The sequence below is a fragment of the Plectropomus leopardus genome, chromosome 1 (genome assembly GCF_026936395.1).
Source record: "Plectropomus leopardus strain MGB_pleo_1.0 chromosome 1, ASM2693639v1, whole genome shotgun sequence".
In the NCBI taxonomy this organism is placed as follows: Eukaryota; Metazoa; Chordata; class Actinopteri; order Perciformes; family Serranidae; genus Plectropomus; species Plectropomus leopardus.
The window spans coordinates 10,767,613-10,791,323 of record NC_142176.1 but is presented as its reverse complement, the minus strand read 5'-3'; the positions used below and the strand labels follow the sequence as shown (position 1 = coordinate 10,791,323).

The window sequence follows — 23,711 nt, the reverse complement described above, 5'->3', positions numbered from 1 at the left end:
ATTTGGATTTGGATGAGCCACATATTTTGCAAACAATCTAAAAAGAGAATGACTCTCCCGTGACAATGAACAGCTTCAGGCTTATTAAACCATTTTTAAAACCATTTCAAAGATGCAATTTCTGACATGATGGGACACCAGTGGTAATGGTGAGTCAACTGATGTTACAAACAAAGCAACAATGTATCAGAAGATTTCTGTTGTGTGTTCAGGAGTAATGAGGTTAAAGAAGCATTTCTAGTTTCCAGCAATAATGATAAGTTACCTAATTTGAGTCAGACCACCATAATGTGTGTCCTAACATGATTCCAGACAGCATGATGAGGACAGCAGTCTGCTAAACACATACACATTATTTTGTATCACGCTTGTCTTTCTGGCAAGTTAACCAAGATTTACACAAACAATCCTGTGTTTGTCATCCAGGGAACGTGTACGATCTCCAGCCAGAAACTCTACAACTCTCTCTGCCAAGTGAAAACAAAAGTTTTCTTCCAGACAAGTTTTTCAAACCATCTCCTCATAAACTCCACACCAATCATCATACCTCACAACATGTTTGTCTATTATTCAAAATGCCTGCAGTTGCTACAGTTTAAATGTACCTTGGAAGTTACTTATCGGCTGTTACAAATCTGCTTTTTAGCTCATTCACGGAGGATAGAATATACTTAGAAGTCAAGTGGTGTGGGATTAAGAGTCGGGTGATGTGTGATGCTTTATCATCAGAAACTAAGAATCACCTGGTTTTACATCTACGTATGGAGCGGGTCCTCTCGCATAGTCTGCCATGTTGTTTCAGCAGCCACAAATGGACAAATCAAACACTGGCTCTGGATAGAGCCGATCAAAATTTCTCATCAGCCTCCGAACTTCTTGGCACACAAGAGAAGTTCCCAGTTCTGCAACCTCTTTTCTAGATGCCGCTAACGGGTTTAAGTTAGAGATCTTAGATTTTTTCTCATGCACACTTACGACTTTTTTCTCTCAAATTTTGGTTGGAAATCTTTAAAAAAAAATCTGTGTGAGTGAGACTTCTCCTTTTCCAAAATAATCCTCCATCTTGACAGGAGTGGCGTATCAAGATTAAACAGCATGATTAGCACACAGGTGTGCCTCCCAATAAAAGGCCACTCTAAGATGTGCAGCTTCATCTTTAAAAAACAACAAGAAGAAAAACTTGAATAGGATTTCACATAACTACATTAATATGAGACCAAAATTTGAGAGAAATAAGTCTTGGGTGTGGATAAAAAGTCTTTAACGTGAAAAATGGGAGCAAAAACAAAAATGTTTAAATTCTTGTTCAGTGTAAATATAAGTTTAAAGCGCATGAATTTGAAATACTCAAGTACCTCAAATTGCAGGATTTGACAAAATGTAGTACTGAATTTGGTGTTCTGGGGTAAAGAGCCAAAACACTGAGAAAATGGAACTGTTTAAATGCTTATAGACTGCTCTGTGGGTGTTTGAAGAGATTTAAGAGTTACCCTCGGAGCCGTGTTTTGTTATTTAAACAACACGGGGGATTTAATCTCATGTCAGGGGCTTCCTCTTGTGTGAGCTGAGTCTGAACCTCCTCCAATGGACAACTACGGGATTCTCTTCATCTAACAAATGTCATAAAATGGAAATCAACACTAGTATATTTAGACAATGACTCTATAGTGGCTGGAATCAAAATATTAAACTATAACTTTATTAGGACACACGTTTACTGTGGCAAGAAGTAAAGGTTATCAATCACTATATATTTTTATTTCTAAATGCTTACTTCTTACTTTGAAAATTTGCACACACACACAAAAAATTACATTTTGAAAGAAGGTGTTTAATTAAATGACATTAAATATAGTAAGTGTGGTGTTGTGAATATTTGACTCTCCTGGAAGATCCATTTTTTTTAACCATTTTAGTCATCATGGTAGCACTAACGCTAGATTTGAATGAAAGGGATAATTTTGTGGACTTCATACGTGAACCGGTGAGGTGCCTCATATCTGCAGCAGCCTGTAAGACGTTTGCTGGACAACAAATTGCTGTTGGCTCCACTACATCAACCCTCCCAAAAGAGAAGTTTTGGTATGTAGCAGATCAAAGCAATCAAAGTGACGGATTAGGTTAACACAGAGCTAAAAGCTTTTTCTTGGAGCAAAACTATCCTCCGTCTCAATAATCGTTGACATGTATTTCTACTTGGCTCCGTCCCGGCTGATATATTTAATTAAATTCTCTTCACATTAGGTTTTAATATGCAAAAATAACACGTGTCCAGTTACTGTACATCACAAAATGTTTTGTGTTGAATGTGATTAGAGCTCCCCCTCCTCCGCTTTTATTATGTTTTTATTTTTTTGTATCAAGAGTTGGAAATTTGAACTCTTTCATTACTGATGGTCACTTGCTCCAGACTGTCTCTGCTTCCCCCCTGTGGATAAACTCTGTACTGCTTTAACTGAGCTGGACAGATGAACGCTCAGAGTTTGTTGTGAGAGGACGCCGCTCAGTGGAGGGCTGACATTACAAAAAAATGATTTTGTTTGAGTGTAGATAATATAAATGTATAAACAAATCTTTAAATAAATGAAAAGATGTATTTTTATTTTTCAAATAAATCAAAGTGTAACAAATGATGTAGAAAAATACACAAATTTAAACATAAAGTTGCAGGTTTAAAGTTATCTTGTTCAATTTGATTATTCATCTACTTTATTCCTTCTAGTTTTCCCTTTCATGCTGTCACTTTATCATTATATTTTTACTTTGCCTTTATATACTAAAGCTCATTTACTACTTGTTTTTATCTCCGTATACAGTATATAGCCTACTTCTCATTATGCATATACATATAATATACATTAAAATATTTTGTCCCTACATTTAAACTTCTGCACTATTTGGTGTCTTAGTTTGTTGTTTTTTTAACTTGCATTTTTTTTTAATAACAATGTTATATCTCATTTGTATAATGCCTAATATGTTCCACATTTCCTTTACATGTCCTTACTTTTATTTTAGTCTATGATGGAGCCTGATGTTAAGGTGTTTTTGTTGTTGTCGAGATTTTGGGAAAGTCATTGTGGAAATAAGCTGTACTATGTTTAAACACTAAATGAACTTTTTGGGAGTTGGTAACTTAAATCTACCATTACATAATTTTTATTATCTATAATTACAAAAAATAATAAAATATAAATGATCTGTATTTTGTGTATTGTTTGTAATGTACGGCAGTAGGCCTCATCTACAAGGCCGGCGACTCCACTGACACGGACTCTTATCTTGGACTCTTACCTCTGCACATTGCACGTCTGCTCTGTGAACTGTTGCACATCCCCCACACTACATATTTTTGCACATACAGCACAGCTGTACAGCTTTATTTTTGTTTTTTAATTCTTAAATAACTATATAGTAACATGTTTTTTATGTACTTGTGTTATGTACTTCTCCCTCCTTTCCTGTCTATCTCCAACTTTCCTGTCAATAAAGGGAAAATGCCCCCCAAAAAATAATCTTAAAAAAAAAAGCATGTAATTTTTTTTTTTTATTAAAACTTTTCTTTCTATATTTATCTTCTTAAGTATTCCAGGACTTTGCTTTTTTTTTTTTCTTTTTTCTTTTTTAATTTCCTCTTAATATGTCTATTGTAGGCTATGTTTAATGAATGCACCAAAAGCAACTTCATTGTAAGTAAGAATCTACTCAGCAATAAACTTTATTCTGAGTCTGGGTCTTTTTCTTGTTATGCTGCAGTTTTGAGCATTTGTGTTTTATATTATTGAGTAAATAGTAAGTAACAAACTGTCATTCTTTTCTTTATTGTTTATCTCCTGTGAATAGTGGGACAAATACATTGTGTTAAGAGTTGTTTGACTGTATAAAACCAAACAAAATCTAAGTGTTTACATAATGTCCAGCTTCAAAATAAGGCTCAAAGTGTGTTTGATGTTTAGTAGTGACATATGCGCTGACAAACATGTGGCATCCCTCTCCCAATGGCATGTATTCAGTGCATCACATTAGCCATGTAAACTTAAGTTAACAAAACAACCAAACTTCGACAACAAAACCCCACCCAGTTTTATAGGGGCGTCCTGATTGGCCCGCGTGTCTGTAAATCCGTTCCCTCTTTATTTGGCTCGTGCCATTGGTCGGCGGTGACGACAATCCCGAGACGTGCTCCCGCCCACCGAGCGGATCAAGTTTGAATGAACAACAGCAGTCTGTTCTGGAGGTGGTAGTTGCATTTGCAGTAATTATTAAAAGTGTGTATCATATCTCGGGTGCGCTGATCCAGGATGGACATGAAGAAAAGAATTCATCTAGAGTTGCGGAACCGCACTCCGTCAGATGTAAGTTGGCCTCACATCTCGCTGGTAATGTTTCACTCTCAGCTAATGGAGAATCTTTCGTGTGATGTCTTGGCGTGGGGATACAAAGTTTCTTGCAAGTTAAAAAAGATGATGGAGGCGTCGGGTCACATTGTTGCTTTGCGAACATGTTTGCAGTCGGCAGGTGCTGCAGGTACGCCGCTTGAACTTTTGTGTGCACGTCTGTAATGTACAGTTTGAGAATGCAGCACAGCTTTTTTTTATGCCAGCGGTATAAACAAGGCAAGCAGCATGAGAAGCCATATTTGTAACTTTTGATCTACGAACGCGCCCCTTTTTTCCGTTTAAACCCCCGCGTTGCTGCTATAACTCGTTGTTTCGTGTGCTATCTGCATGCTTTGAATGAAAAATGCATTCACATAAACATTTTAAACCGTGCACTTGGCGCGTTAAAGGATGCGGAGACTCAAAGTCATGACATTATCAATGATGCATAAAGATCACAGCCTCGAATTATCGCCTTACAACTGCATCCTGCACCCGTAGTTTCTCAAACCGTCTCGCTGTAGTCGTTTATTTCTGCAGGACGGGCATTCAAACATTGAGCTGCTCCACACTGGGGAGCCTGCAGCCCCCATGCAGCCTAACAACCGGAGCCACAGTGCACACAGATGGCCGAAAGAAAGCGGCGTTAGCATGGACCGTTATCAGCCACCAGCCGGGGCGGAAAACCCGGAGCGACCAAACACAAACACGCTCGCGTCGTTATTAACCGGCGGGTGTTCATTCGGCTCTTTCACCGAGGACTCCTGTTGTTTTCGACGACACATCCAGCCATAATGAAAACAAATCGTCGAGCCGCGTTGTTGCTCTAGTTTTCCAGAACTAGGACAAGCCGCCATTTTACCGAGAAACAAAGGCAAACCGAAATACACCGAATATCCCGTTCATTCGACACAAACGACGAACGATTCATCATACCTTCGTTTAAACAGAAGTCTATACGCGCCTTCAATCCATTCGGCAACTGTTTAGCACAAGCAACAATGAAACGTTTGCCTGGCAGCTATCTAATCTGCTTCAGCTGCCCCTCCTACTCACAAATGACCCTGTGCACGACTCGTAGGACTGTTTGCCTCCGACTTGTTTTGACTATTCGCTCTGAGCCGCTCACACGCATCCCTTATTACGTTTTAACGCGGTGACCGCTTAAAAAACGAGCCTGAAAACCGCCGCGCGATGTCTTTTTGTGCTAGAAAAGTAGCTAAAAATGTGATATTTACGTAATGGACGGAGAGCCAACGCATCGCGATAACTAGAGCGTTGAAATGTGTCGACGGATTATTGATAGATTTTTATTTATTTATTTTTAAGTTCCGGTCCTCAGCGCTGATTGGCGGAGTCACGTTCTAGAACGCCGTAAAATACGCGACAGGAAAACACCTGTGATCGAAAATTAGTCTATTTAAATATCGATCCGCAGGCGATCAAATGTGGAGAATCTAAGTGTTGTTTCATAGCAGATGAAGTCTGTGGTGGACTAAGTAACAGCAGTATTACTTATTTAGTGCCCTTTTAAAAAGTAAATGTCCTGCATTTTAAACTACTTGTATACTTAAGAAAAAGTACGAAAATGTTAGCTAGCATTAAAGTCTACTACTTAAGTCTTGCATTTAAAACTGTAATTATGCACAGGGAGTTTTACCATTAAAAGCCACTCAGAGTACCGAAAGTGAAAGTACATATACTATTTCTGAAAAATATATATTATATTAAAATTACCGGTGTATCAATGTGTTCATCACTTATGTGTTGCAGCTGGTTGAGCTCATTTTAAGTACTTTAAGATGGGTTTGCTTAATTCATAAAAATGCTTAAAAAATCATTAATTACTAGTTGACTGATATTTCAATAATTTGACTGTTTCGTCACTAGCAAATAAACACGAAAATTTAGTTACATAAAAACTGCATTATTTGTCTCCAAATTGTAGTGGACTAGAAGTATTAAGTAGTAAAATTGAAATAGTCCAGTAAAAACTGAGTAAATGTACTGAATTGAACTGCTGGTAGAAGCATAGGTCCTTTCCTTGCGGGAAAAATAGCAAAATCACACACTAAAAATACTCCATGACAACTTAAAGTCCTGCTTTCAAAATTTTACTTAAATAAAAAGTACCCCTGGAACACATTATTGTACTTATATGATTGGATTGTTATTACTAATGTGGTAACTTGCATGTTAACATTTTAATGATGTATTTTGTCAATTTGGAGCTAATCTTAAATACTTTACATTCTGCTGGGCAGTCATATATAGTTATGGATCATATTTTACATGCTGATTATATATTTGCAATTATAAAAGAAAACTGCATAGTAAACAATGGCAACAAAAGAGATGAGTAAAAAGTAGAATATAACTCTCTGAGGCGGGTAGAAGTATTAACTTGCAGAGAAGGGTAACATTACCGTAGAATGCAAGTACTTAGTAAATGTACTGTTTACTGACCATTAGCTTCTTGATGTAACCATAACGTTTTAAGTTTAAATTTGTATAATTCACTCTGTTTTGGCTTACTCCTAAAATAAACACTTTCTTAAACTCTTAACAGTAAGAAGTCTAGTCAGGAAGAGTACTTGAATGGAGCAGTAACTTTTCAAAAGCTCAAAGTCAATTTAGTGTGCCAAATACTAAGTAACATTTTTACAGTATATTTATGTCACAAACACTTTTGTCCAAAGTGACGTAATATTTAGTTAAATCACATCCAACATCACTAGGAATAAGAGCTAGAGGTTATATATAAAGTATATCCCTCCCAAATGAAACAGAACTATTATCAAAAGACCTTTAGATTTGAAATAGGTTAACTTAATATTTAATTCTATCCGAACGGAAAGCATACTTAACTTTGTATTTGACCTTATATACTATTTTTAATACGAACTCTCATATTAGCCAAATGCTGACCTGATGTATTTGTTTGTCCCACAGGTCAAAGAACTTGTTCTAGACAACTGTCGTTCAAATGAAGGAAAGATCGAGGGTCTAACAGACGAATTTGAGGAGCTTGAATTTCTAAGCACAATCAACGTCGGACTGATAACAGTTGCCCACTTGCCGAAGCTAAATAAACTCAAAAAGGTGGGTGTTTTTTCTGCACAAAACCAGTCTGTGACTTAAAGGCTTTGCATGTTTTGATTGTTTTTACTTGATCAACAGCTTGAACTCAGCGATAACAGGATCTCAGGAGGGTTGGAAGTTCTGGCAGCAAAATGCCCCAACCTCACACATCTCAACCTCAGTGGCAACAAGATTAAAGACCTCAGCACAATAGAACCATTGGTAAGTGAGAGCCTAAAATACTTGCACGATAAACAAAAAGCAGCTGACTGTTAGTATTTATCAAACTTGATTTTTCTTTTGACAGAAAGAATTGGGGACCCTGAAAAGTCTAGATCTGTTTAACTGTGAAGTGACAAACCTGAACGAATACAGAGACAACGTATTCAAGCTACTACCCCAGCTCACGTACCTGGACGGGTACGACAAAGACGACAAAGAGGCACCAGATTCTGACGCTGAGGTTTACGCAGAGGGCCTTGATGATGACGAGGACGATGAAGACGGTAAGTTTTAGGCTACAAAGTGCTTCACTGCTGTCATTCGTTCTGTTTAGTGTCTCTTACAGTTGTTAAGGTAGACGTTTGATCATTTCGGCTAATAATTACCCGGTTTAACCCAAATGTAGATGAGGAGGAGTATGATGAAGATACGGCACCAGGAGATGAGGAGGAGGAAGAAGGGGAGGAAGATGATGAGGAGAATGAAGAAGAGGAAGAGGAGGACCTAAGTGGAGAGGTGACAATATTATGAGAAATGCATTTTTTAAATGGTTAAAAATGTTCAGTCTGAAACAACCGTACTAACGTTACTTATGTTTTTGAAAAAGGAGGAAGAGGAGGAGGATTTGAATGACAGGGAGGTTGACGATGAAGACGATGAGGGTGAGTAAAATGGTCGCTGACTTGAACTCAACATGAAACCTCAAAAAGCCTGTGTAGGTGGTTTTATTTTGGGGTCATCGGACAAATATCCTATAATAAACTTACTAAACTAACTAAAAAATGTTGTAATTCAGGTGGTCTGAGAGGACACTAGACTGCTGCACCTCCTCTTGGCTGGTTTTGGATTTAGAAAATCTAGCCAGAGATGGGAGATGTTGGCCAATCACAGGTCATTTTAGAGCGAGAGAGGATGTTCCTATTGGCTGTTTTACAAATGCACAAGCTTGTGTTCGTGCCTTCAGATGGAGAAAGTCTGATTCAACGGCGGCAAATGGTACAGATAAAGTTGCTATTCCAGCATTGGCAACAACACACAGCAACCCAAAAAAGGAAGACAGACATATCAAAAAGAGAGTCTGACAGTAAGCTAAACATGTCAACCACCACCAAGCGTTTCAGAGATGCAGAGAGAAGTTTCTTATATTTTAGCCGTCTGCTTCCCTGAGCTAAAGGCTTACAGCTAATTCAAGGTCATGTTTATATAACATTAGCTAGCTAGAGGCTCTACTGCTGCAGACCACCTCGCTTAGAGGAGAGCGGGTAGCAACTGTGGAGAGCGACCCCAGTCAGCAGCTGCAGCAACTCGAATACAGCCAGCACAAATCCCAGCTCTGGGAGACAGCCCCAACTCTCGTAATTTGTGGACAGAGAGAGTGAAAGCGGAGCAAAAAAATGCTCTGCGTGCAGCTCTACAGCAAAATAATATTGAACAAATCATTATTTGGTAACACTAGGTATGAAGCATTTGCACCTGGTGCGGAGGAGGGTGTATTTTCAAATTTTATTTTTTTCCTTTTCAATAAAACTGCCTATCCCAGCTTTAACTGTTTTTATAATAAAAGGAAACGATATGAAGCATGCAAGGTGAAAAGGCAACCAAACTCAGACTGTTGCATTCTGTAGTGTTCCTGGAGCTTTTTTATCACCAGCCTCCATTAGTTGTAATATTTTCCTACTGTAGGAACCTTTTCCATTTTCTCTGCACACTGCTTTTGTGGTAGAATATTATCTTTGCACACTAAAAAGTAAGTATTTTTTATTTCTTTTAGTTAGTTTTAGCTTATGTATTTTTGGCACGTATCCAGTGTGAACACTACATACTCAAATTCTGCTTAGAATTACTATATAGTTTAGATTTGTGATTGGACTGATACATACATTTATTTTCCATCACAAAGCCATCTAACTTTGTCTCAAAATGTAAAAACTGTAGAATTTCAGCCAGCATTGCTGGTGTCATGATGCAGAAACCTGAAAGAGAGGTTTTATAGGAAACATGTTTAAATGTCATTCTTATTTTCCAGAGGAAGAACGAGGTCAGAAGAGAAAAAGGGAACTGGATGAAGAAGGGGAGGAGGATGAAGACGATTGAGAGTCCCCTCGAAGCTAAGTTGTGAACTGTTTTATTAAACTTGTATCTACCAGTCACTTCCCAGCAACCCCATGTATTTTTCCCCCAGTTTCATATTGCAGTAGGAGTGGTTTTTGTTATTGGCCAGTCAGGTAGACGGGGTTGTCTGGAGAAATAAGTTAAATTTATGTACCTTTGATGCTCCCGTGTTCCAAGTCTTTACAGTCCACTTTTAACTGCTTCGTGGACGCCAATTTTGTAATATCAAATAATAGCAAAGATAAACCTTTTTAAGAAATGTTTTTTCTTTTCTCACCGTTTGTGTAAGACCAGTTTCTGATGACTTATGTATTTTAAGACCCCCCTTCAAAAGAAAAAACAAAATTAAACAAAAAAAGAGTGCATGTCTAATACATTTTAAAGTCAACTACTGGATTTCATGTATGGCTGTCCTCTCCTCGTCTTAAACTTATTTTTGCATTGTACTTTTTTTTTTTAAATGTAAGTTATGTATTTGTAGTGTCACCAGTATGCCAATACTCTCTGCTGTCCTGGTGTGAAACTTCTGTCTGAACATGCACAGTGTGACCCTCACAGGGCATATTTTTAAATCATAGCAAAAAAATGTCTGCCCTTGTCAAAGCTGCTCCTCCTCCTTAAACCCTCAGCTTTGATAGTTCGGAAATTACGTGTTCTTGTAAATAATGACCAAATCTATTTTTTTGTATACTCTTTGATGACGGCAGACATTGAACAGACATCTGAGGTGAAACTATGAATTGTAATAAGATATTAAATATGTATGCTGCTTTATCTAAAATACGCAGTGTGAAATTTCTTGGATTTGAACATAACTTTGTATGCATAATCTTTCCATAAAGAGAAATGTTCAACATCAGAGCTCATTATCGCTTTTCTCCATGTTCTTTTTTTCTGTGACACACAGGTGGCAATGTTTGAATTTGTGGTGGTAGTGTAGAGAAGTACTTGATATAAATGGAGGTTACAACCGCAACTTATGTGCATCGAAAATTTATTGTTTCAAAGTGTAAACTCTGGAAAACGGTCAGTTATTTGGACTTTGTTTTCACTATTATACGTAATGGTCAAATTGGCCTACCTCAGTGATATTTCACTCTATGTTAAATCCACTGTCATCAGCCAAATTGTTTCTTTTTTTCCTCCCATTCACTTCAATAAATCCCTTTTATATATGTTTGGAAGTTTGTGGTCCTTGTACAACACAGTCAAGTCAAATGGTAAAATGTATATTCCAGTTTTAAAGTGATTAGGGAATTTATAATGATGGAAAACTGATCCGGGATACATTTTTCAGCAGACTGAGATGCAATCGCGTTTACTCCATACTGAACTACACACAGGCCATGTCCACACATACACAGGTACTTTTGAAAACAGGTGTTTTTTTTCCTTTGTTCTCAAAAAGAAGCACATCCACGCATACTTTAAATACTGTCAAGAGCATGTCAACCAACAGAGAGTGATTTAACATTAACCTTCAAGCCACGCCAAGATGATTCTGGCCAATCAGAAGCCTGACAAAAAAGCTATTCAGAAGAGCAGTGAGGTCCATGGTTTCTGATGTCATTCTGATGTCTCTGTTCCTCATTATAGTGGAGGAGCAACAGCACATTTGTGTGTAAACTTGTAAAAGGTCCTGCTAGTAACATTAGAGCCAGCCCTGTTTTGGCCACATCTGCCACTGCACAACATGCTGCCTCCCAGGGCTGCACAGTTTAACGAAATGTGATTTAAAGTGATATTTGACCAGAGCGCGGTAGCTGCAATTGTTTTTTTTTAATAAAGGTAAGATGTGTCACAACATACCATTATCAACGAAGCATTGTGGTGCTACAGAGAGGCCCTAACAACATGTTTGTTGGCACAGACCTCTGCAAAAAGCATGAAAAATACAAGTCTTTTCATTGCAAATAAAATGCAAAAATTACCAATCCAACTAAAATTGTGAATCATCCCAATCGCATTATCTGATTTTTTTGCATGTTGTGTACCTTTACTGCCTCAGTTGTGGTGTCTCATAAAGGAAATATCAGTGCACACTCTGACATTATGTGCAAACCACTTAGTTTTCCCTGTCTACGTATGAACATTGAAAACAGAGTTACTTAAAATCTTCACCCTGGATGGAGTTTTACAACAGGTCCATTTACAGTCACCTACAATGGTGTTTGTGTGTGGATGAATGGCCAAAATGCATTTTAAAAAAAGCTATTTATTCAAATAAACTCATATTTGTGTGGACTAGGCCTTACAGTACTACCAAACACCAAACTTAGCAAGTTAAAGCGGCGCTAACACGGGTTTGTTTACACCAAAACTCCATTAAACATTTGTACAAAAAGGGGATCAGTCATTTCAAAAGCATAAAAGCCTTTCTGTTCTGTTATCAGTTTACAGTTAAAGGGAAACATTGGTATTTTTCAGCCTGGACCCTATTTCCTCACATCTTTGTGTCTCTGGGTTGTCTTTTGTCTGGGACAGCCCCAAATTGCACAGTGTATGCAAAGTTTAACAGGAACAACATTTTTTTTAATTAATCCAGTATTGAGTGAGACTGCTGCAGCCAGCAGCTGCTAAACAGGCAATAGTGCATTGTCCATGTACTTCCACTAAAAGTGCTTGTTTTTGCCACTGACAGGCTCAGACTGTTATTTTAAGTGTCTGACAAAGAATTAAAATGTTTCTCTTTACCTTTCACATGATAGGCCTTTTCCACAGAGGGTAACTCAGGTGTAAATAATAAATTCCATTTACCTGCTTTGATTTAAGGATCCTTGTATCGTGCACGCTGCCTCACTTTCAGTCTCAATGGAGCACCTGAATATAACACAGTCATCGTTAGAGTTACTAGTTACACCTGCACTTTTCCTACTATGACAAGTCAAAACGTCTGCTGTGAGAAAGGCCTATCCTGTCTGTTTATTGTCTTCCTCTAGACGTCATAAGAAGACTTCTTGTTGAGATAGACTTGGTTAAACGGAAAAACAACTAGACTGGATGAAGTAAAACACCAAAAAAAAAGTTGGGAAAACAGGATCCAGGTTGGAAAATACCGACATTTTCCCATAATTGATTATTTAGTCCTCAGTACACCTACATAAGAAACCCTGACAACACAAAACTTCACCTGTCTGTCCTCTGTAGCTGATCCATCTCTGTTAGGTCCACTCCTCTCTTTCTACTTTCACTGTAGCCTTTTTATTTGTCCTGCAGGAAACACATGCAGTTACCATTAATATCTAAGTGCTTCAAGTCTAAATTTAAAGGATTTCTACGTGTGTTTTCTGATTGTTTTAACTGAAGCTATAAAGCTTTGGACCCTTTATGTCCTCACTATGATGTGATCTGGGAAGAGGTGACCTTCATGTACTTTTACTGACCTGGGGTACAAATCCATTCGTGCTAAGCATGCAGCAGATTCATCTTTTTCCTTTTCTCAGTCCCTCAGGAAAAGAAGCAATGATGAGACAACACTGAATGTGACTGGGCCTGAATCAAAAGACACATATTTAGCAGAATCTTTGTGGTAACTGCTTGAACGTGGCTGGTATCATATAGCAAATCAAATATTAATCCAGTGCCCACTTGTGGAGTTCAAACTGAAGGAAAAAGAGGCATTTAAACTGCAGTTTAGCCAACATATGTCAGTTGATGGTACAGGTGGAGAAGGAGAGGCACATGACCCGGAGTCTCTAGAGCAAAAATCACACATCTACTAGTAAACACATTTCACTAATAGTGATATACTTAGTTTAAATGTAAAATGATGGTTATTATTACAGTTTTCTGCACTGTTAGGAAAAGGCAAGATTACATGTTTATACCTTAGTTATGCTGTTAGGGTCTAATACCATATATGGTACAGTTTCACACAAAATCTTGCGCCAGATCAACCGGAAACATTCAGCAAAATTCTATCAAGCTTCACAATCGTTACCTGCGCAGCCACATCGCACAAAAACAATTGGATTAACAAATATACATGTTATCAGCTAAAAAGGTAAATGTGACAAATAAATAGAAGCAAATATACATTAACCCTCATCCTCAAAATTAGCCCTAAAATCCAAGAACAGCCAGCAAAGCTTCCCTTGAGACTATGTTCGCAAGTCCACCACCTCTGGATCCATGTTTCCCCTGCTGCTTTCCCATGTTTTAAATAAAGATTAAAAAGTGAGCGAACTCTCCTTAGGAAGAAAAACTGCATTTGAGTAGCTATATGTCAGTACTGTGAAGTAAAATTTATAGCCAGCATCATCTGAACATGAAAAAAGAGGATACGGGATAAGCAGCTCAGTGAAAAACATGATCCACGTCTGTAAAAGCTCGTCTCGTCTGTCAGGTGCAGAAGTACTTCACTTGTCAGCCATTTTGAGATGATGTTGCAGCTCTCTGCAAACTGTGTCTGCAGCAGGGTGTAAGGCCTTGGGGAAGAGAAAAAGGAGCCAGTGACAGTCTTTTTATTCCTCCAGTTTTGCCCGAGCAGAAAACTAGAACTAGATGGTGGTTTGGTCATTACAGGAGGATGTAGGGGCTTGTTTGCGTGGTGATGAAGGTATTGCATTACGTGAATTATTGGGTAGGCACAGTGAGACAAACACCCAGGAGGTCTGGCAGAAAATATGCAATATCTGACCATAACACTTAAGAGTGTGCTAGATCAGGAACATTAAGTTGTAAAAACAGATAATACCGAAATGGATTGTATCGCAAACCTTCCCTGTCAACGATTTCATGTTAAGGTGCTAATCCATGAACACTGCCGTGCCTCCATTACTTGTCATTATTACAATATTCCAGTAATTGCACCAGTTAAGACATTATCCAACACTTATCATATTATTGTGTGCGCTATGCAGGGCAGCGGGAATGAAGTTATGATATATCAAAAAAGAGGCGTAGGAGGGCTCAGAAGCTTGTTGGAGGTCAGAGTTGGAGGCAAAGGGAGCAGCTTTGCCAGTCCCGGAGGCTGAGAGGTCAGACGTTGTTGGGGCTAACGTTCTTCAGGTTGTTGAGCTCCAGCTCCAGCTGGCGTATTCGCACGTCCTTGGTGTTCAGCTCTTCCTTCAACCGCCGCAATTCCTCCTGCTGCCGGAAGAACATCCGCAGGAGCTACGTGGAGAAAAACACAAACTTGTGCATGTAACTAAATTCAGTTTAACAAAGAAGAAAATCTGATGTTAATGGGGGAAGTGTTGAGAATGAACAGTGATGGAAAAACACTTTGTTGTCAGAGTTGCCTTTTTTTTTTTAACAGAGCATGTCACAACAGCACCGCACCTACTCTATAGATTAATTAAGGGAGTTGACAGCGGGGCTGGTGTTACACAGAGAAAAGGCCTGCTAAAAAGTCCAATCTTTGCATTTTTACACAGAACCAAACAACGGCGGCATCATGCTGCAGCAGTGTGTGGTTTAGGACAGCATGCCGACATGCCAGAAGCAAATGGGCGTGCCTTTTAACAACTGTGTTAGTTTGATATCTTTCGAAAAACATGAAGAAAAACTTGGCAAGAAATGTCCTACAAATTGCAAGAATTCAGCGGTTTTAGAAAATCATATGAATTCATCATATTTATTTCCTTGTTTATCATTGTCTATTAGCTCTCCTTTTTTTGCTTATGTTCAGATCATTTTCTCATACTTTGACTAATGTGTTGCAAATATTTGGGTAATTCTTTTTATAAGTTACTTTTTCCCATTTCTGAAAGAAATCAATCATCTGTCTGTTGTTATGCTGTTACTACATCTGCTACCAGCTTAAAGACAAGACAACTCTGGTCCCCCGTTCCAGGATCGAACCTTTTAAACAGAGCGGCGAGGCGGAATAACAGCCTGACATTCCCGCCTTTAACAGGCGGCATAAATGTGTGTGCCATTATAAAAAAAAGGTGGTCCTGGAGTCATCTGTTGTAGAAGGAACTACCACAGAAGCACTTTTGAGTACTTTGCCAGGTGTTTATAAGTCTTTCTGTCTGTGGACAGAAGGCAATACAGTCACAACTGTGCAAGATGCAATCATGAAACTTTTCAGGTGTGTATTTGAGATCATAATGAAGGCTGGATTCAAAGACAGGTGTGGTCCAAGCAAAGGGGTCAGAAGTTGGAGGTTAGGAAGTAGGGAAGTTGCCATTGGCTCCAGACTTTATGCCCCCGGCCCACATTCATTTTAAGTCTCAGATTGCTGTATCGCGACTCGAGGAATCCCATCACAGGAAGGTCTGTAGCTTATTCTGCATTCCTAAAACCTTACAAAACAATCTTGCCCATTTAGTTAGATATTATGTTACACTAATGGTTATTTATAACATATTTCTGATATTATCAAAAACTCTGGAACAGCTTTGCAACTGCAGCTGTCTGTTTAACCAAAATAATTTTGATTCAAGGTCCACTCGCTTGCTTTTTACAGTGACCAGCAGCTCTATAGGTTGTTCGGTTGGTCAGTCCTCAAAAATTTCCTTTAGGTCTTGGCAGCCATAGTTTTTGGCCTCCAGGGCTGAGATTTGGCTGGGATGTCGTGTGTGTGTGTCTGTGTGTGTGTGCGTGTGAAGGTGTGCTTGTATATATGCCAATTGGCTAGGGGATGGGATGTGTGGTAATGAGAGTGGCCTGTCACAAAAATGTGCATTACTTCCATATGTATTACAGACTTGCACAAGCTTGTGTAGAACGATTTTACATGAGCAAAACAAAAGACAGCTGATTAACTGTTAATGCCAACTGGCAAAAAAGGACAACACGTGACTGCATGTGTGAATATTGTTGCAACTATTGCAAACTGACGCTTGTTTCTTTCACACTCATGCTAGATTACGAGTAGGTTACTTTATCCATTTCTTCACCCAATAAATTGGCTGCACAAAGCCAATCAATCAGTCAATCACTCCAGCTCACGCGCCCCTCATTTATTTGTCTGTTTACTGGATTTGGATCCCTATTGCTACTTTTTGTAATAAAGAAACAGCAGAGTAGAGATACCTCGTTCTCTGTCCTGGGCGGTACGTTCTCCAGCAGGTCGATCCCATTCACCACCACACTCTTCTTTTCCTTCACCGGAGCCTTGAACACTAACTGGTTTGGTCGGTTGTATCCGTCCTTCAGGGACATCAAGACTGGGTCTATAAACACAAAGTGAGTGAAAATGTGAAAAAACAAAAGCAAAAAAAAATAAAGCACAAGGAGAAGTTCTTCACAGACCACCAGCTCAATCTATTATTGCTCTGTATTAGTCTTTAACTCCAAAATAGCGACAGTTTGTTATAATATTTATACACATACAGTATATCCATATGTGCAAGTTATTGACTGGATGGTCTGCATGATAATACGAAGGTGTGTCCATTGCACTTTGTTGCATTTACCTTTTATCGAGACACTGGTGGTTTTATCAACCACCAAAAAAGGATCAACCAATCCAGTGTGTGTCTGAACTCTTGTTTACCTCTGTTAATCCCGCCCAGCCATTCGCTTGCAGACAGCGCAGGTTCTGTTCCTGCCGTCATGGGGTAGATGTCCTCCTGGTATGTGTCTGACTATAAACCAGAAAACAACACATACATTCTTATTTTACTGATTATATTTGGTATCTAGGGAATAATGTTATTTAACTGTATTTTAAATATACACCAGAGTATTAGGGCCAGGCATGTAAAAAATAAGAGGAGAAATATCGTTTTTCATTTAGAGAACAAAGTCAAAATATCGAGAACAAGTCAAACACCTGGTGCATCAAATTGTGTCTTGTGATACAAAATATGTCTTACACACAAACGTTACCAGGCATCTGTCCATTACCAGCTAGTTTGTGCAAATGTGACCGACTCCTCCGAGTTTGTGTTTTACTTGTTGAACACACAATTTTCAGCACAATCTCAAAGTCTTGATACTTTTTACTACACTGTGTTTATGCACTACAAGAGAAATAACTTATTACTAAGACCTAGTCCACACTTACATGGGTATATTTGAAAACATTGTTTTTTAAATGCCTTTTGGCCTTTTATCCTTTTATCCACTGAGTTTTAGGTTACTTAAAACTTTTGCAAAACTTCTTCTCGGGTGAAGATTTTCAGAAAATGTCTTCAGTGTTTACATGAAGTGAGAGAAAACAGCATTTTGGGCTTGTAATGTCAGGCTGTGTGTTATGATCTCCCATGTGAGGTGTGTGCACATATATTTATATATTTAAAGTTTTAAATTTTATACTTTAAGGGATGCTTTTGTATATACTTTATATCTTTATATATGTATAAAATTTTGAATAATGCTAGAGAAGCTACATTGCACATTACACAGTGATTTTTCTTACATTGATACATTACGTCCAGTATATATTGCTTCATCATATGAGATGTACAGTAGATGTGTATATTCTATGTTTAGATGTCCCCTGTCGCTGTGTTGTAGTGTGTATGTAAAGTATGTATGTATGTATCTATCTAGTATCTAAAAATGAGATGGCATTTTGTGCAATGGTGGATGTGACCAAAATAGTGCTGGCTCTGACCTTCCCAACAGAATTTTTTTTTATATGTTTACACATAAATGTACAGTTACTCTTCCACTATATTGCAGAACAGAGGCGTCAAAATGGGCTACGGAGGTCTCTGCACCAGATAGCCTTCAGATATTTGCTTTTTCCAAGCTTCTGATTGGATATCTTCCTCTTATTCGCGTTACTTCAGGGTTGCGGTGATATGTGGGCTTTAGGTTTGTCATGCTCTTGACTCAACTTCAGTTGGTTTTTCATTTGGATTGAGATTTTCAAAGCATTGCTTGCATTTTGTTTTTTAGAACAAAGGAGGGAAAAAAACTTGTTTTAAAATGTACCTGTGGACTAGGCCTAAGAGCGATTCTGAAGTAAAGTTTCGCCACTTCATCTACACAAGACATTTTGCAGAGGCAGTCATATAAGCTAGTTATGCTAGTTATTGGTTCATTCTCAAAAGATAAACATAGACATAAATAAAATGTCAAGATCATTCTTGACATTTCAACTTAATTCTCAGAAAGAAAAATTTAAAAAATCTCTCTCCTTGAATTTTTTTCCCCAATACCTGGCCCTCATACTCCTTTGTATAAACAAGATTACTTTGTTTCAAAGCATGAAATGTGACCTCTCTGCATGGGTTTAAAAATATAAGTAATCTACACTGATGCCTCAGCCAGCACTTTCTGGCTTCTTCTTTCTGTTGTGCTACAAACACATTTGTTCTGAAGTGAAACCAGAAAATGAAAAATGATCCCCTCGCGTTCAGATTAATTACTTCTGTCCTTGTTTGTGCTCAGCTCTGATAGGCTTCATCACTGTGTATTTATGTTTATTACAAGCCAGAATACTGTACATCTAAGAGAGGATGATTAAAGTCAGACAAGAACTTAATGCCTCTTTAACCCTTTATGAGCTGGATAAATGTGACATATAGGAGAAACGATTAATAATGAGGGTAGAATTACCTCATCCCATTATTTCACTCACCCTTCTTGGCACAATCATGGAAATGGGCTCAATCAAACCCTTCAGGGTGACGAGCTTGTAGAAGCGGAAGACCTCACAAGCTCCCACATCAAGCCCGTGCTTTGGCATCACTCCTGCGGACAAGAACAAATAGTATGTGGTGACACAACCGTTTTGAGGTTTCATCCTTGAATTCAGGGCAGGTTGAAGTCACATCTACAGTTGAAAACATCAACATCAGCACATGAAACTACACCGAGGGGATGCTTTAATTCATCTGGCTCTTTTTCCTTTAATGACTTTACTTTTTTAAGCCATGCAACACCACTTTTAGAGGAATAACCCCCCCTTCACATCCAGGTAGACTGTTAAGTTGTTAGTATCTTTGTCTGCTCTCAGCAGCACAGATCACAGATTGCTCGTCATCAAACAACTTACCGAGTCCTTTCTGTGGGGCTGGGGACCGGAACTCCATTAGGTATTGTAAGTACGGCTTCTCTGTGGTAATCTCAAAGTAACGAATGTTGCCGTCCCCCTGCCAAAGCACCAGAACGTGACTGTTACAGAACAGTTCAACAAGTAGCTCTTCAATGTTTCACCCACATAAGTTTTTTTGTATTCACCTCCTTAAAGGTGGAGTTTGTAATTCTGGAGAAAGATTTTTGACAATTTACTGTAGAGTTCAACACTTTGGCATGTTTCCTCTGCCTCTCCCTGGCTGTTTCTTTCTATGTCCATGGTCCTTTCCCTATCCTGTGCATGAGCTCAGTATGAGTTTTGTTCTTTAGAGGTTTCATAGTAGAAAAATCTGCCAAAATGAAAGAGCTGAAGGAGCTGTATAAAATATTCATATCATATTTATGATTCAGTGTCTGATTCAGTTGACTGCACACGGTTCTCAACATGAAGGTGGCTGAGCCGATGGCTAGCAGCTAATTTTGCTAAAAGCGCAAATAGTGCTAAAAACATTCAACATTGCTGACAGAGCTAATAATGTTACCCTAAGTGGAGATGGAGGCTGGGCGATACACTTTCATGAAATCGTACTTTTATGTTCAGTGGTACCCCCCTATGAGTGCTGTGCAGAGCGGTAGCATCGAGCCAGTCACCGTGGGATGCACACACACACACAGGACAGTCCCTCCAGGACTTCCCTGGCTGTTTTTTGGATTGTTGCATCATAAAATTCCTGATTTCATGGCAGCTTTTCTAAAAAAAAATGCTATGCATGTTGCAATGTTTATAGGTGTTTTTTGCAGTGAAATTGCAGAAGCAAGTGACAATTGCAAAAATAGCTACGACGCTGGCTCAGATTCTGAGCTGATCATTATTAGGATTCAGTGTTTCCTGCATAATTAGAATATATCTGTGATGCTGTGGAGAGTGGAGGGCAGCTGACAGCTGATAGCCAATGACCGTTTCCTTGCATTGCTCTCCTACTGCTCTTTGTGCTTGGTTGACATGAGCTAACACCGCAGTAATGGCTGCCATTAAATGGAACCAACAATCTCACACCGACACTGAAATGGCTTGACTCTGTCTGTAACCAGTTATTAAACATTGGGTGAATCAATGCACTGCACACAGCTCTACAATGAAATAAGATTTTACCCATTTTAAACTTCATTTTCCGCTCAGGACACCATTACGTCCCAATATCTTAACATAGTAAATAGTGGTTTGCTGCTGTGTTCATGCTCTGAATGTTATATAATGTCCTTAAATCGTAAATCTGAGAAGTATTACGGTCATAGAAAACAACTGTTGAAGAGTCTGCGCTGACCTTGCCTGCCAGGTACAACATGTGTGTGTCAGCATCGTAGAAGGGAAACAACAGTCCTGAGAGGCCGTCTATGTCCTCCTCCACAATTGGCATGGACAAATCCTCCTGGGAAAACAACACACACACACACACTGGGAATTAAACACACACACAGGCTCCACCCACTCTGGCATTACATGCATGAACCATATGGTGGTGTTGTCTGACCTGATCCCAGAGAGCAATCTGCCGGGTGTTCCAGCGTGAAACCCCTGTGGTGAGCAGTCGCTTCATGTTACCCAGGAACACCACTCGGTTTACACGGTGGTTCTTACAACTGGCTTGCTGTTTGATTAGCACACAAAGACAGACAAAAGTTCATTTGCAAATATATTATACATAATATAATAGATGTCTGACAATAAAGAGAATCTTAGAATTTTATAAGTATTCAGACAGAATTCTTACAGCTTTAAGCAAGTGGGATTTAAGACTTTTTAAGGCATTTTAAAGGCCACTCTAAATGAAATTAAAGACCAATTTTACAAAATACAAAATTGAAGAATTTTTTTTTACTGACATCAACTTCTTAGGGTGAGGGAAAATTTTGCCCAAATATTTATTGTAACATAAAGCATGACTTTTTGGTGACATTAATGTAAGAAGCATTTAGTAAATTATTACATTTTTTTTTTTATAAAGATATTTCTTGGGGTGTTTTTGCCTTTAATTGGTAGGACAGCACAAGTATGAAAGGAGGAGAGAGAGGGGGTAAGCAAAGGGCTGAGGCTGGAATTGAACCTGTGGCCGCTGCAGCGAGGACACAGTCTCTATGCATGGCGCGCCCCCTCTATCTACTGAGCCACCAGGCGCCCCACATTTTTTTTTTTTAAAGTTACCAGTAATTTTACAATTTTACAAAGTCAGACAGAAATCCTAATGAATTAATTAGTCAAATGGTTTTAAGACTTTGTAAGGATTTGCAGAAACCCTGTCAGAGCAAGGGACAATCCAAGTGGTATTGGTTCTATACTGGAGAACCTTTCAATATTTTTTAAATTTTTTTATGACATAAAATAAGATTTTAATCATTCCAGTCAATTACAGTTTTTTTAGAAGCTTGGCATATCAGCAAATCATATTTTTTTTTATATCTAATTGTCTTTTAAGCTTTAAAAGTAAATCTGTGTTTCAGGTGCAAAACATTTTCATGACTTGTCTCTTTTTCTCTTCCTGCCTGTTCCTCTCCTCCTGCTGCCTGGTCTTGATCACCTCCACTTGGTGCAGCAGTGGTGAAGTACATGGGTCTAATCAGAAATCATTTCATGGTGATTAGGTGGCCAGATCGCCAAGGTCAAACATTGAGAGGTTGAGAAGAGGCTGTAAATATTTTTTTTCAAGCCATGATAAACAGCTCCAGACCAAAAGTACACATACGTACATATACTTTTATGGTGAACTTGTCAGCAACTAATACATGTACACTGTAATTTTAAATTCTCTAAATGAAAGGTTCAGTAGAAGTGAACCATATCATCATTATTTGCTGATTTTACACAAACTGCCTGCAGTTATTGTATTCGGTATTTGGGAATAATGTACAGGTTATCAGTTATGATGACATATTAATATCATGGATTGAATATTACATGAAATATCCATAAAATATGTCACTTAGTCAGGGGTCATCAGTTTACTTAACGACAGAAAAGGTATCCCTTAAAGTAAAGGTTTGGAACCGCTGACATTGTGTGTATAAAGTCAAACAGTTAATAATTTCCTTAGTAGCACCAGTTGTAGTAAAGGATATTTTTAACACAAACACTTGTTCCCTTAATGTGCACGATCCCATAAAAACACCACTCCCCTCCTGCTGACCTGAAGGACGGCCCCGGAGCGCGGCTCAATGACACGCAGCTTCTTGTCTTTGCAGCTGGTGGCCAGCAGGCTGCCGTCTGTGTTGAAGGACATGTTGAGGATGACGTCAGTGTGGCAGTCGATCATTTTCACCGGCTCTCCGATCTCCAGGTTCCAGATCAGGATCTGACACAGTTAGGAGAGACTGTTTGGGTGAAGCTGTCGTGTTGCTGTGGTGTTTGAAGCAGTAATGTGATTATGTTGTGGGCTCATGAAAGGAATTTGACGTCTTTGTGTGCGGCTACTAATATCAGACAGAATTCTCTGTTGATGTCCAAAATGAAATAAGAAGAATGTCTCATGGTTACAACAGCACCTAAATATCCATCCATACATAACCTGGTTAGCGAAACTCGATACACGGGACTGCAACAAATGATTATTTTCATGATTGATTTATTGTCTGTAGGGGTTTTTGTTTTATGCAGTGTTTAGGCTAGAAAATATGAAATATTCATGTTTTATCTGACCAAAAGCCAGAAATATTCAATTTACACAGACATAGAATGAAGAAAGGTACCAAGTCGTCACATTTAAGAAGCTAGAATAGTAAAAATAACTGACACATTTTCATTTTCTGTCGATCAATTAAACAATTAATCGAATTTATCATAGAAATACTTTCAACATCACCAATTAAAGCAACCATTAGCAACTTTCATATATTGTTGATTTTGGCAGCCCCTTGATTTTGGACAAAAATGGTAGTCTTTCTATGAGCACCACCACCTTAAAGCTCTTGATCTGGCTAGCACATGCATTTTTTTTGCACTTT

The 23,711-nt window shown here is 38.6% G+C and overlaps 2 protein-coding genes across 3 annotated transcripts in view; one reads left to right on the top strand and one right to left on the bottom strand.

Moving 5' to 3' along the window:
* The first annotated feature begins 4,164 nt into the window (after nt 1-4,164).
* anp32a (acidic nuclear phosphoprotein 32 family member A) lies at nt 4,165-10,969 on the top strand. Its single transcript, XM_042491842.2, has 7 exons — nt 4,165-4,355; nt 7,332-7,481; nt 7,560-7,682; nt 7,768-7,966; nt 8,089-8,198; nt 8,290-8,344; nt 9,709-10,969. The coding sequence occupies exons 1-7, from the start codon at nt 4,302-4,304 to the stop codon at nt 9,774-9,776; spliced, it is 759 nt and encodes a 252-aa protein (XP_042347776.1). The 5' UTR covers nt 4,165-4,301; the 3' UTR covers nt 9,777-10,969.
* A 185-nt stretch (nt 10,970-11,154) lies between these two features.
* coro2ba (coronin, actin binding protein, 2Ba) overlaps nt 11,155-23,711 on the bottom strand; it is a 63,121-nt gene continuing 50,564 nt past the window's right edge. For both annotated transcript variants that reach the window (XM_042491754.2, XM_042491764.2), the window contains 8 exons: nt 22,898-23,062; nt 21,248-21,364; nt 21,041-21,145; nt 19,696-19,792; nt 19,279-19,391; nt 17,242-17,332; nt 16,779-16,918; nt 11,155-14,909 (listed from right to left, as the gene is read on the bottom strand). In XM_042491754.2, coding sequence (XP_042347688.1) covers nt 14,775-14,909; nt 16,779-16,918; nt 17,242-17,332; nt 19,279-19,391; nt 19,696-19,792; nt 21,041-21,145; nt 21,248-21,364; nt 22,898-23,062 — 963 coding nt within the window. In that variant the 3' untranslated portion in view covers nt 11,155-14,774. The remainder of the gene's footprint in view (nt 14,910-16,778; nt 16,919-17,241; nt 17,333-19,278; nt 19,392-19,695; nt 19,793-21,040; nt 21,146-21,247; nt 21,365-22,897; nt 23,063-23,711) is intronic.

Bases quoted from the DNA above. Each gene is read 5' to 3' on its own strand.
- anp32a (XM_042491842.2), top strand. From the start codon at position 4,302: ATGGACATGAAGAAAAGAATTCATCTAGAGTTGCGGAACCGCACTCCG. The intron at 7,683-7,767 runs GTAAGTGAGAGC...TTCTTTTGACAG, and splicing joins TCAGCACAATAGAACCATTG to AAAGAATTGGGGACCCTGAA. The intron at 8,345-9,708 runs GTGAGTAAAATG...CTTATTTTCCAG, and splicing joins TGACGATGAAGACGATGAGG to AGGAAGAACGAGGTCAGAAG.